This window comes from Glycine soja, chromosome 7 (genome assembly GCF_004193775.1).
Source record: "Glycine soja cultivar W05 chromosome 7, ASM419377v2, whole genome shotgun sequence".
NCBI classification, from domain to species: Eukaryota; Viridiplantae; Streptophyta; class Magnoliopsida; order Fabales; family Fabaceae; genus Glycine; species Glycine soja.
Window position 1 is genome coordinate 16,487,429 of NC_041008.1, and position 14,535 is coordinate 16,501,963.

Sequence of the window (14,535 nt, forward strand, 5' to 3'; positions counted from 1 at the left end):
AAAATATAATCCTCATCTAAAATAAAAAACAAAGACACAACTTGCTTGCGGATCAAGTTGATCCGTAGGCTACTCACGGATCAACTTGATCCGCAATATTGCGGCGGATTAAGTTGATCCGCAAATGACTCGCGGATCATCTAGGTCACATATGGATCAAATTTTTCTTCTGCGAATCAACCAAAACCAATACACGGATCAACCTCAATGACCTTGTGCACAAATTTTTTTTAAAAAATACACGGAAATATTTTTGTCTTTTCACAGGGGTGCTGGGTGCACCACCAATAACACTGGATGCACCTAGCAACACCCTTTATGCTAATGTTAATCTCTTGGAATGCTTGATAGAAGCATCTTCAATGTCTCATATGTCATAAAGATAATGCCCACGCTAGGAACAACCTTGTAGTACTCAGGCAAAATGCCTCTATACAAGCCTCGTACCCCTTCATTCTAAATTATGTGCTTGAATGTCCCAAACAAACTGGTATTGTAGACACGTGCTCGACCACCAGCACCCTCCAACTGCTTCCTACGCCTTACAAGATCCAAGGGGAATGTTGCTGCATGTTGCAAGAGACATCAATTAAACACAAAAGTTCCCAAATGAGAAAATTGCTCCTATCTTAAGATAACTAGCTTCTATCATATGACTTCTTGGGAAAGCTTATATTGACAATAACTGACAAAATTATATATTCTTACAAAAAAATAAGTTAACTACACTACGTAACTGATTCATTTTAAAGGCGCTAAGGCATTGTGTGTTTCAAACGAGGGCACTTGTTCATCGTTCATGAGATGAAAGTCAGCTTACACCAGTTGACACAAGATATTTGGCATTAAAAATCTGAAAACTGAAAACTACAATCATACCCAATAGACCTAAACAAATTTATTCAATCATATCATTAATTAACATTATTTGCTCAAAGAAAAAGGCATGTATCATATCTGGAACAGGATATGTAATCTATTATCTAAAATTATATTTAAAAGAAACACTCAAGAATTGAAAAAAAATGATATTGGAGATAGCAACATTCCATAAGCACCTTACCTGTTGACGATGCAACTCCTGAAAGACTGCCACAAGCAAGACTGATCATGACAGTAGAATCATCTGGCCTAAATTTTAAAGAAATAGACTGAATATTTACAAATATATACACCAATCATGAGGAGGTAACCCCCTTCATAATGTACTCTCAATTCAATGCAAATACAGATATTCACCTTCGGGACTGCCAAAAAGAACGTAGGCTCTCATAAACTGAAAAGCTTATAGCTATATCGGGACCAACACCCTGTACCGCACAAGATAAGCAGTTATGTCATTTGTAAAACATAGCAGGATCATCAACATAAAGAAGCTAAAAGGTATTGAAAATACATCATGAGCATACCAACAATGTAGCTCCAAGTCCTTTGTAGAGACCCAAGAACCCTTCGTCTCTGCAAATGGTAGTAAAAGCATGTGAGATGCCCCTGTAGTATGTGGAACTTCTCTGCAAAGAAACATAGCATGTTAGTCTCAACTCAGTAAAAATAAAATCTCAAACATAAAGTCATTACAAATTGGATCAAATTCAATGGAACACTAAATGCCAATTAAAATATAATCAAGTCACTAATGCAAAAACTGAGCTCCGAAAATTTCTCAACTCACAACAATTGGTAAATACCTGTGCTGCAAATCGTGTTCTCACTAAATCCAAAGGATATGTAGCTGCAGCAGCTGTTATGCCAGACAAACCACCAGCTACAAAGTGTACAAAGAGATCTGCACCTGTATTTCCTCTATGCTTCTCCCCCAGAAGCAAACGTAATAGCTGTAACACAATAAAGAGACAATGAAATTGTTTCAAACTTTAGAAACATAAACAGCAACTTCTGAACCATATACATATTATGTGAAGAGCATCAGACGTTACATTCTTGTAGCATTCATATGCATAGAAGTTGACTGAAGAATAAGGGAGACGATGAGCTATGGTCACCAAATGCTCTAAATCCTTCTTCATTGACAATACGTGAAGCCTCACCCCAAATGCTAGGCTTGCTCAATGCTGCCAAATCAAAATGCATACCATGCACCTGATAAAGCCAACGCATGTAAAATAGTCAGAAAAACATTACTTGAAAGGACTGAATTTGAATTTAACGAGGAGAATGATGGATATACACTCTATCCTTTTCAATGAAATCAATTAACTTACGTTCTGAGATTATTAAATGTCATTGAAGGTAAAAAAACAAATAGTTACAACCATGCAATAATGATTACCAGCAGAAGAATGATTCATCAAACAATTATCACAATTTGACTTTGAAGCTTGAAAATTTAAAGTTGAAATGGAGACAACAAATGAAACTAAGGGGGTGTATTCAATTAGGATTTCAAAGAATTTTAAATGATTTTCTTTTAGTAAAAAAGTCTTGAGGTATTCAATCAAGATTTTTAAATAATAGAAATAAGTAATGTAATATTCCATCAAGACTAGGATTTTTTAAGGAATTCTATAAACTCCGTTGATATTCAATTAATATTGCTTATAACTTAAAAAAAGTCTTTTGTCATTCAAAAGTATACAAAATTTGATGAATTTTTTTTCAGGATGAATTTTAATAGATTTAATAAAAAAAATTTAGTAGAAAATACACATCAAACAATCTCACCCAAACCCTTAAGATTTCATAAGACTTTCTTGCTTTCTTTCTTTTTTACCAATTGACATGTATTTCTTCCCCATCGTTTATAATCCCTTGTCTTTTTGTTGAAAGCGATAAAGTGTTAGGTGAGAAAAATTCATGGATCTTTATCAATAATTTTGAATGTTTTTAAAAAATTCATGGAGTCATTTTAAATCTTATGATTTCATATTTTATAAATCCATTAAAATTCGAATTACAAAATTCTAATTGTAAAAATCTTTTTAAAAAATCTTAAAAGTCATTATTCCATCCTTACAAAGTTTTTTAAAATAGTATTTTAAAATCTTAATCCAATACATTCCCTAAGTAAACAAGACAAGAATATAAAAATTGCCTTACATTGTATAAAAATTAAACTCAAAATATTCCATGATATTTCTTTCTGTGGCACACATACTAGAAAACCTTATGTACTATGAATTTCATTTCAATTAGTTGACAAATGAGATTCGAATTGAATCTACCACTGAAACCAACCAACCAACTAACTAAACCAGAAGCCAAAACCTCAAAATCCACATCCATGACATGCTAGGCAACCCAAAATTCAAAATCTTAGAATGTGTGTCATGGGTCTAACTTTACCTTACAAAACCAGCTTGTATGATGAGGGTTGCACCACTTATATACTTTAATTTGGCCCATGGTTTTAAATTGCAGTCGTGGTCGCGTTGCGATAAGTCAGAAAACCTTTATATTGCAAGAAAATGCGGCTGATGCAGCCATTGCGGTGACGGTGAATCAAAATACCTTGACATTGCGGCCACAATTGCGGTTGCGGAACGCTATTTAAAACCATGATTTGGCCATTCCATAGTCGATGTGGAATCTCTAAATCTCTAACACATTCATAACAAATACTTTTTCTAAATAAATCAAAAAGAAACCTGAAAAAGGATGGTGAGGCGTGCAAGTGGAGCAGTGCAGGTCTTGGCAAAAGCACCGGCTAATCCAACCGCTAGAAGCTGAGACACCGTTCCCATTTGCTGCTGCTGCAACATTCTCACATTGTTTTTGATTTGTTTCCATGCCCACCTTCAACCGTCACACCCATTCGTGCTGCTTCCATACCCAACACCCAAAAATTCAATTTTTAACAGAAAAATAAATAAATAAAAAGACCCTTGTTCTTCTTCTTCTCTGTTTTTTTTTTACTCGGAGTACCCGATTAACCTCGGAAACCTCAAATGCTAGTTCCCAGGAGAGGATGATGGATTGTTGTTGTTACATCATACATGGGTGATGGAATGGGTCTTTTCCTCGACAAGGAACAGGGCGTGAAGATGAAGGAGAATAAATAAACAGCTGAATAAGAAAACAAAAAAGAAAAAGAAAAAAGAAAAGCATTTGTTTTAATTCTGAGAAAGTGAAGCCTTGGAAGTGAAGAAAAACAACAAAAGGAAAAGGGTTTAGGTGTGAACGAATTAGGGTTTTACGGAGTGGGACGGTGCAGTGATTTATTCCACGAGTTCGGTGCAGTTCTCGCGGGTGTAGTACGGTCAATAGATGAAGTTTAACCAAAAATTGTGAATTTAAAGAAATTGAAAAACTAGAAAAAATTTAGAGACAAACAATGAATTATAGATATATAGCATGGATAAGATAGATATTATATCATATTATATCGTATTCTATCCACCAAATAAACTATAAAAGCATTAAAAATATAATTTATTCAAAACATTTTTATTTTGTGATACTCAATCACGCTCATGGTACTCAAATCTTATTTTCTGATCATTATTTATTCTTTATTATATTGGTGTGATAGATTTTGTATAAAAATTAATTGTATATAAGTTTTGATTTTATAAGTTGAGATAATTATACGAATTGTTTTAATTTTTTTAGAGTTATTTAAACAAATTTATTGAAATTCTTAAATTTAATGTGATATTATCACATCGGATTTAATTCCTCTAAAATCAGAAAATACAATTTAGAGGATAAAATGTACTTATATCATTGATTGAAATCAACGATTAAAAATTATAATAAAATTATTGCAGTTTATAAATTTAATTTTATAGGAGCCGAAACAGGATTTTTATCAATTTATGTACTTATATTGTTCTATTTATGCTTATACTGACGTCTCTCAAAAGTTTTTTTTTTACAATATTTTAATTTCCCTCCATTTATAACAGAAAAAGTATACTATGATATTTTGTTATATAAATTAAAGAAGATTTATGTGAGGTAAAAAATGTATTGAGTAAATTTGTCTAAAATAAAGAAATATAAATATAATTTGCCAAAAATCAAACACTGAACTTTATATTGTACAACTTTCTTTTATTTTTACGCAAATCAAACAAACCTTTTGCTTGCACTTGTGTGCCTTAACTTATTTGGTATTAATGAATAATGATAGATTAGGAATTTTTTATTTTTTTTACTGATAGATTAGGATTCTTAGCATCAATGAGTAACTCCATTGCTCATTCTTGGTGGCCGCAGAAACGCTAATCTTTATGCTTGGGTTTGATAAATAATTGATGGGAGCTACTATTCACACAATTAAAATTGTTTTTCTCAGCATTCACGTGAGTAACTTTTTACTAATTTCCAAAAATACTCTTTCCATGGAAACACGGTTAGAGTCGTTCACTTGTACTACAGAATCATAATCACGGTTTCATTGTATATAATTAGAGTGAAAAAATAAATAAATAACGGAAATACAATTTCATTTTACCATGAACCAGTTCATGTGGCCAGGCAAAGTCTGAACTTTACTAGCGAAATTCCAACCTATCATTAAATTTGATCGAGCTAGCCCAATCCAAAAATGTGCTGGCTTGTAGTAGCTCAGCCTAATAGCCCGAATTGAAATCTACAACCGAAGCTGGATTCACTGATCTTACAATCACAACTTTTGTTAATCAAGCTTTGTGGCCAAGGAAGATTTTATTTAATCTTAACTTGGAATAGAAAGAGACTGGAGATTCTTGTTGAAAACCAAGTTGCTATTGCTATTTCTCCTAGTCCTTTCTTTCATGGGAAAACCAAGCATTAATTTCAACATCAACTTATTTTTTTTATGAGAAGTAGAGAAACATGGAGATATTTATCTGATTTACAGTAAAACAGAAATTCAACAGATATTTACTCCGTTTCATTATCAGTTAGCAAATTCGAATTACAACTCCTAAAGCAGGGAGGAGTGTTAGTAAATGTGTTTAAGACTGCTAATAGGAATTGTGAATGTATTTTATTTGTTTCTCTTGTTTCTGTTTTTAGGGAATAGTTATTTTGTTGTTTTTTGGTCATGGCATAACTAATTTTAGGACCATTTTGTTAGTGGAGAGTTGTTTTTTTAACTTGAAGTTGTAATGTTTCTGATGTTTTTTTGGCATTTTCTCTTACTCAGGTAAAACTAAGATTCTGATTTCTGAGATTACAATAGCATCAAACTACAATTCATTAATTAGCATAGTTCAATTGGAGTGCAGAAGTGCTTCCTTATAGATTTTAGAACGAACAGCGCTTTGTTTTTGTAGGTGGTGATAAAGAAAAAATGACTGTTGGATAAGGTGGCACACAATGAGGAAATTTTCAGAAAGAATTTGAGGATGGTATAGACGGAAAACATGAAAAAGTTGAAATTGACTATGGTTTATAGGGTTGGTAAGTGATAACATTGTGTTGCTAAGTGGCATGGTTTGTTATAAAATTGACATAAGATGTTTGGATTTACCATTTCAGAGAGTATGTGAAAATGCATTGTGCATTAAGCTACTTACTAGTATTTATAGGATCTCGATATTAACTAACCCAAAACCATATTTAAGGATGGGAGAACAACAGAGAATAATAAGAAGCATAAATATAAGACACCAAGAGATGTGATAATATATTTGTTCTAATTGGTGCATTTCCCTCTGTTGTCTAAATGGCATTAGTAATTAAAATTAGAACGACCCTAAACCTTGGTTTCCACCCCCTCACAGTCACTTTTGCCTTCATAGCAATCAGCCACTGCTAACTTTTGCACATTTTTGTAGGAATATCGACGGGCAACAAACACAAACAAGAACAAATTCACCGTGGCTATGGCTGCCAATAGCCAATAGAATTTGTCCAATCGACTACTATTCAAGTCCTTACCAAACCAACTTTTCCCACTCTTCTTAGTGATGTGATCAACAACTGTTATCAGCATACTACTTAGGAAACTCGCTGCACCAATTACACTAAGGTAAAATGCTATGCCTAGGCTTCTCATTGAGTCAGGAACTTGATCATAAAAGTACTCTTGCAAACCCACAAGAGTAAAACCATCACCAAAACCAATAATGAGAAACTGTGGTGCCAACCAGAACACACTCATTGTTAGTGAACCCTTCAAGGGGTCCCTCTCAACAGCCTCAAGCCTTTTTTTCTCCACCAAAGCTGCTACTATCATTGTAGCAATAGAGAAGAGCATTCCAAAGCCAATCCTCTGAAGAATGTTGATTCCTCTCTCGTTTTGTGTTACCCTTCTTAACGCAGGCACAAGAATCTTGTCATATATGGCCACAGAAACTACCATTCCCAATGCAGCAACTGTGAAGATTGAAGCTGGAGGAATCTCAAACCCTTCACCTATCTTTCTGTTCAACTGGGTGCCTTGTTTGACGAAGAATGTAGCTGTTTGTGCTACACACATACCAAATGGTATGGTGGATACCCAAATGGGGATAATGTTGATAATAAGCTTCATTTCTTCAACCTTAGTTACAGTTGCTAGGTTCCATGGACTCTGCTTCTCTGCTGAACTTCCATCATCAACAAGAATTGCTGCCTTGTCAAGAAATCTGAAATCAAATTATACCAAGGATGAATTACATGTTAAAAAATAAATTTGGTAGAGAGGTTAAAATGGAACAAAACATCATAATCAGTTCTGTTCTAAGCATAGAATTTAATTAGAAGTTTAGAACATACTGGTAGTATAAAAGTTTTTACAGTGTCATATATGATAAGATTGTTAACTTTTGCAATAATTACTTTAAAAGTCATATATAAGGTGATTTTTAATTAATTGGCACTGTAAAATTATTTAGATGGATAGTGTATCAAAATTAATCTCTGAGACAGTGTTAAAAACAGAGATACATTTTGGTTGCACTAAGGAGAAAAGAACAGAAAAAGAAAGTGTTTTATTTTGTTGTGTTTGCTTGCCAAATACTAGCAAGTCATGCTACTTACTTGAGTTTGTTAGTGTGACACAGATATCTTCTATTGTTGCTGTTATACTTGGGAACCTCATACAATTGATCAGGATTAGAAGGATATGGAAGCTTTCTTTTGGAAATGGCAGCGACAAGAACTTGCAACATTGGAGTTAAGGGACTCCCAGTTGGTACCCTATAACGATAAAATGGCCTTCCAATTATGAAGATGAGCAGTGAAAAGGCCATGACCACTGTGAAGATAATATCAGCAGCTCCCCAGTTTATGTTGTCTTGTATGTAAACAATGAGGGTCACTCCAACAATAAGTCCACTGCATAGAGCACAATTCCACCAATTGAAAAAGGACATTTTTTGTCTCCTTTCTCCATCATGATCCTCATCAAATTGGTCAGCTCCAAAGCTCTCCAAGGAGGGTTTGTGCCCTCCAGTTCCAAAAGATATAAGGTAAATGGCCAGGAAGAAAACCACTTCATGAATTCTCCTTGGTTCAGTGCACATGTCTGTGCCATCACATGGCTTTAAGCTTGGTAAGAACCAAGACAGAGTAAGGAGAACCAAACCCTGCATTTTATTTATTTTTATTTATGAGAACAAGTTTTCTTAGTTAGAAGATGTAGAGGAAATGTACAAATCAATAATGAAAATATATGTCTTTAAAAAAAATGATAATATTTGTAATACTAAGGCTATGTTTGGATTTTCGGTGTAAGAGTTCAAAAGTATGTTTGAGAGTAAAATCAGTTTGAGCGCTAGGTTGTAATGAAATAGTGATTGAGCTTACAATGAGATAAACAATGGATGATGCCAGCACAGTGGAGTAACGGCCCAAATATGCATCAGCTATGAATCCACCAAACAGTGGCATCAAAGTTGTGACACCAGCCCAGTAGTTCACATTTCTTGCTGCTGTTTTGAGTTCTTGATGCATAACCTTTGTGAGGTAAAGGACCAAACTAGTTGCTATTCCGAAGTAGCTCAATCTCTCGCTAGTCTCAATAGCTGAAAACAAGGATCAAATTAAAATCTTATGGTTGATGGCACTTGATGAAAATAAACAACTTGATTCAAACTTGTAAGCTCCAATCATGATTGATTGTATAAACACATGTTACTTAATATTTAGGTACTCTAAATTGGAAGATCTTGAGAGCATCTGGTAAGTAACAGATTAATTTGAAGTAGTAAATTTCTTTCAGATAAGTGGTATAAATAAGTTATTATTTCCATATTTATTCTTCAATTCTTCTCTAATTGAGATCCTTGGGCTACCCAAATCGCATGAAACTAAGAAGAAAAAAAGAAATTAAGATATGCTACAGTATAGAATACATGATAAATACGGACAAAAATTTTGCTAGTCTATTTGTAAAAAAAAATGCTAGTCTTGGATTAAATAAATGTAAGAAAATTGTTAGCTTCTTGTTATTTAATATTGTAAGTTCAAGTGGTAATATTAACATTTTGATAGATACATAAAACTAATATAGTGATTTTAATTTACTTGCTTGATGCTTATGTGTATGGAAGATATTATTCAAAGGACCACGTACAAACGTGGATCGATCAACTATTTGAAAGAGAACAAACTACTAGAGCCACAAATCCCTAATCTTGTACTTGGAAAGCCTCAATTGGACAAGAAAGCAAACAGGTACGATTCCATTCTTTGCATTTTGACACGCGAAGAGAATCATGGGTTTAGTCAAAGTCTTGTATATGAAAAGGAGAAATTTTTTAAAAAATAAATAAATACTCCCATAGGTCCCAGGTTTTGATTCATTTAAATTAAGTATTTCTCTCTTTTTAATACGATATAGACTTGGAGGGGTCCACAGCGCATTAGCTTGCTATTATAGAAATTTAATGTCAAATGCTCTTCTGACAAAATATGATAGGAGGAAATTAATGTCTCATTCTAATCAAGTGTGTGATGTGTCATAACCAAGATGAAGATAGCCATCATAGTCATGAGTTTAAGGATTAGGATACAGTTAAGAAAATCTGACCTTATGTTTGGATATACACCTTTGAGTTTATTTGGAGGTAGCAAAATTTATTTTTTTAATAATTTAAACCAGCCTTCAAATGTTATTATTATATATAAATCAAGTTCATGGCTAGGTAGGTGCAAAAGAATTTCTTAAAGCTTGGGATAATGGAGCTGCACGAGTTGCTAATGAAAGTAGATGTTTTCTTTTTGGTTCCAATCCGTTGAATGTCTTCTCTAGAATCGGACTGTCTTCTCTTTGGCCTCACAAAATTAATATATATAAAACCACATAATGCAAAGAATTGTTTGCAAATCAACATGTATGCACTACATCAGAAACACAAGGTCCAGTCTCATGTCTTTTATTATTAAGTCTTTTAAACAAGTTGATATATAAATATTAGAAAGAATGTTAAACCAAATAATGTAAGATATGTGCCTTTTTAAATAAAATTAAAGATACAGCCACTTGTAGAGTCGGATTGAGTTAATATAGTACGATAAGGTTCATTATTGAACATGCTTTTTATAATGTTGACACCCATGTAACCATGTTAATTTACAGGGTACACACCGGAGATAGTGGATTTTGGCTTTGGAGTTTCGAGTCAGTTCTTTAGTTTCATTCCTTCCGACAAGCATAGCGGATAAATTAAGCATGAGCTAGCTATCCTTATAAGTTCAAGCTATGTTTTAATTAGTTCTTCCTAATTTTGCTGTTTTACCTTTTGTTCAGGATTGGTCCTCTACTATTTTTTTTCTATGAAGGTGGTTTCTTGTAGTGTATTAGTTTCCTGCCTATTACCCCTTGACTGCAACTCATGTTTAATTAGATAAAATTTTAGACTACTTCTCATATTTTTAATGCAAATATATTTTAGGAGAAATAAATTAATTTTTTTAAAAATGATTTTAAGTGTGAATTGAGGCAATTTTTTTTAAAAAATGTTAACAATGTATATTTAAAATCAATAAAACAAATAATATATTCAATATTTTTTAACTAGATCATAATACACTTTCCTAGAAAAAAAATACAAAACACATAAAATGATTTTATTCTATGATACATTTAACTTTTGTTTTATCAATAAATTTTAGTTGTTAATTTTCATTAATGAGAAAATTCAAACTCATAATGTCTCCTTCCTCTTCTTCTTTCTTATTAGTGTTTAGAAAAATTCAAACTTAAGATTTCTCTTTCTTTTCTTTATTTATTACTAAATCAATCTTATATTTTTTTATTCTACATACTTCTTTTAAAAGTTTAACAACAACACATGCATTTAATTATATGTGGAATTTGTTTTAAGTTATAATGAAATATGATCATATATAAATTGTGTGTTCTAGAACTCAATTAATGCTACTATGCATACAACAGGTAGAATTTCAGAACTAGCGGAATATCACGATTCACGTGGTTTCTGAAAAATTTGCTTATTCTCAATTGGAATCCTGAAATTGTTATTAGTTTGTGGTAAAGGATATAAGGTCGGCCACTTCAGCGCCGCACTTTATATATACACTATACAAGTTTCATGCAATGGTCCATGTACAATAATCACGTACGTTTTCAACCTTTAAATACTTAACACGATTGATTTAAATCAGGGTCAGTATCTTAAAAAGAAGCACCACTACTAATAGCAACATTCTTAGTGATAGCATCCATTAGCCTTTATGTGGTTGATATCGTTTATCATATCATAATTTTAATGGTCTTATGATAATGTCTATTAGTGGGTAGTGGGTATTAATATGTGGGACTGAGAATCCACCGCTTTTCATGGTCGTACTGTTTTTTACTTAAACTAGCGTGGAGTACAAGGGAAATTGACCATAATCATTTCCCCTTTTTTGTTCAGAGCAATAATTCTTCTTACGCTTGAACATATATATATGGATATGATTCTTACCTTGATAAATGACCACTCAAATGATATTCTAATTAAGTTCTGTTTGGATACAAGGTATTTTTATAAATTTTCTACTAAAAATATAGAATTTTTTTCAAGAAAAGAGACTCTCAAAATCTATCAATTCCAAAGGACTCTTAATCATATATCAAAACAAGATCTTAGATCATTTTTCAAGAGGTTTGATTTTAAAATTAGAGTCCTTATAAATTTTTTTTATTTTCTTAATTGCTTTGTAACCAAATAAATAAATAAGTCTGAGCATATCTAAAACATAGTGTAGAAGCTTGTTATTCCGACTACTTGTCTAAACCACTAACCAAGCGACATGCATATATGCAGCTTTTGAGAACCTTATTCACAACATATCGTTTTCTGTATTAGAGTATGATTTGACTATATCTTCGGATGGAATAGATGTTTCATAAACTCCTTTAATGCATTCTATCTATATTCATGAATCATAAGAAAAGTTATTCTCCTCGGATGATTTGGATTATTAAAAATGTAGATAATGTTATATGTGTGTATGTACGTACGTATAAGTTGGATGAGGCATTTCTTATTTATGAGATTTGTTTGCTTTGTGTCAGGGAATATATATTGTGATGATATAGATGCATGTGTGGGCGATTAATGCAGCATATTTTAGGAATTTATTCTAATGAAAATGAAAAGAGATTGTGAAGGCTTAATGTTGGGCATAATTAAGGAGCGAAAACAGAAAGAAAATATAGACATATATATATATATATATGAATCTTTCCCAATTTATTATTTTGTGTTCGCTATGTTTAAGGAGTGTACGGTGACTTACAACTTTTTTATAAACATTAATTTTTAACTCATAATTTTAATAAGTTTCACTGAAAAACTTATTATTATAAGATGTTTTAAATTTATGAATAAAATCCTTTTTGTTAAAAATTTATCAAACAAGTGTTTAATCAAACTATTTAACTGAGCACACCATACTGTCTAAAACTATATTCTTCATTAAACAAGGAGCGCCTCTTTAACAATTATTTGTCATTATTAGCAGCTATCACTAAGCCAATAACTTTAGGTCAATATATTCTTCATTCAGATGTAACATGCGAGAAGCCACACTATGCAAACTCGTTTCATAAAACATTTTAGTAGAGGCATCTTTGTGTTATTACTATATATATATACAATAGTGCAGAAGACAAAAAATTATGTAGAGCTCAAGAACAAGGGTTTCAGCAAACACAAGGAGGGACTCTGGTAACTGATTAAAGCTAACTAGAAGTGATAAAAATAGATGCATGAAGGAAATATTTCAAGAGTAGTAGTAGTAGTAGGTGAAAGTTTGAGAAAGAATAGGAGCTAGAAGCTTTCCCTACACTTTATTGAGAACCAAAAGGAGCATAAAGAAAACAACACATAAAACCAAATTAAACTGCATGTCCAAATCCAGTAACTAGCTAGCTAGTATATATGGAATGCAATATTAATAATTAACTTGTATTGAAGCAACTAATTAAACTCCTTACCAATAATGAAGAGAGCAGCTTTCCAAGAACCAGTTGAAGCTCTGAGTGGAACCCTGCCTTTGTGGTCCACTGAAGAATCAAGAACCCATTTCACCTCATCACCCTCTTCTGGTTTCACTTCAAGACTAACCTTCTTCTCCATCTTGCAGTGTTGCTTCAGTATTGCTACTTTAATTCTACTGCAAGTAGAGAAGACTAACCCTTCTAGCCTTGCTTCTTGCTAGTGTCTATCTATTTACACGCACCAACCTTTAACCTCAGGACCTCTCTTTATAGAGGAGGATTTGCTTTCTTTCTTTATTTCTTTTTTTGAAAACTTATTCCTTTTTTCTTTTCTGTTGTTGACATAATAAAGATATCTTTTAAGTTTTAATTATATCATTCTTGATTTTCTTTTCACCATAATTTCTTAGACTCATATATTTATAAATCACTTTCTCTTTTTTTTCCTTCTAATTTTTCTCTTTCCTCACAAATGAAGGTGTGAAAAAAAAAACCGGCCTTTAATCTTTTTATGTTGGTATTTGTATCAATTGAGATTAAACGAACATTTTAATTATTCTTTTTAGAAGAGAACGAACATTTTAATAGTACACCTATATTACGTCATTTGAAAATATTAATCTCTTTAATTTATGGTAAAATTTCCTCTAATTAAAGCTTAACTTCTGGTAGGAAAAAAAAAACACCATTTTCACCATTTATACAACGCGTACATTTAGATATATAGTATAGTGTTTAATTAAATCTTTGCTTAATAAAATAAAGTGTATTACATAAAGTAAACAACCACTTTGATCTTTTACAGTAAAAAAAAACGTTGTTATATTAATCTTTAAAAATAAGAAAATATAAAATAAGTTCCTAAAATATCAAATAAGTCCTTAGACGTATAATTATTTAATGTCATTTTCATCCTAAATGTATGACTTTAATTTCTGTATATCATTTCAACTAACTTATTCTGATAAATTTGATAACAAAATTTATTGAAATAAAATTCAAGTATTGAATTAATTTATAGGAGAGCAATAAATCATTTTTATAAATAAAATCTAATAACTTAATTTATCCAAATTGGATTAACATGCAATGTGATATTTGTGATAGGCCAAAATTCTTCGCAAAATGCAGAAGTTTTTTTTTTTTATATTGGGGGACGCAACATACAGAAGTTACACTAAAAGGAAACGCGCGCGTTCCTTTAATTG

The 14,535-nt window shown here is 32.1% G+C and overlaps 1 protein-coding gene and 1 pseudogene across 1 annotated transcript; both read right to left on the reverse strand.

Annotated features, from left to right (window-relative positions):
* Nucleotides 1–216: 216 nt before the first annotated feature.
* LOC114419017 lies at nucleotides 217–4,210 on the reverse strand (annotated as a pseudogene).
* A 2,224-nt stretch (nucleotides 4,211–6,434) lies between these two features.
* Nucleotides 6,435–13,582, reverse strand: LOC114418976 (protein NRT1/ PTR FAMILY 5.6-like). The gene is made up of 4 exons (XM_028384548.1): nucleotides 13,325–13,582; nucleotides 8,680–8,897; nucleotides 7,912–8,459; nucleotides 6,435–7,517 (listed from the first exon to the last, which is right to left on the reverse strand). The coding sequence occupies exons 1-4, from the start codon at nucleotides 13,464–13,466 to the stop codon at nucleotides 6,644–6,646; spliced, it is 1,782 nt and encodes a 593-aa protein (XP_028240349.1). The 5' UTR covers nucleotides 13,467–13,582; the 3' UTR covers nucleotides 6,435–6,643.
* Between the last annotated feature and the right edge of the window lie 953 nt (nucleotides 13,583–14,535).

Bases quoted from the DNA above. Each gene is read 5' to 3' on its own strand.
- LOC114418976 (XM_028384548.1), bottom strand. From the start codon at position 13,466: ATGGAGAAGAAGGTTAGTCTTGAAGTGAAACCAGAAGAGGGTGATGAG. The intron at 8,898-13,324 runs GTAAGGAGTTTA...CCTTGTTTTCAG, and splicing joins AGCTGCTCTCTTCATTATTG to CTATTGAGACTAGCGAGAGA. The intron at 7,518-7,911 runs GTAAGTAGCATG...ATTTGATTTCAG, and splicing joins TGTCACACTAACAAACTCAA to ATTTCTTGACAAGGCAGCAA.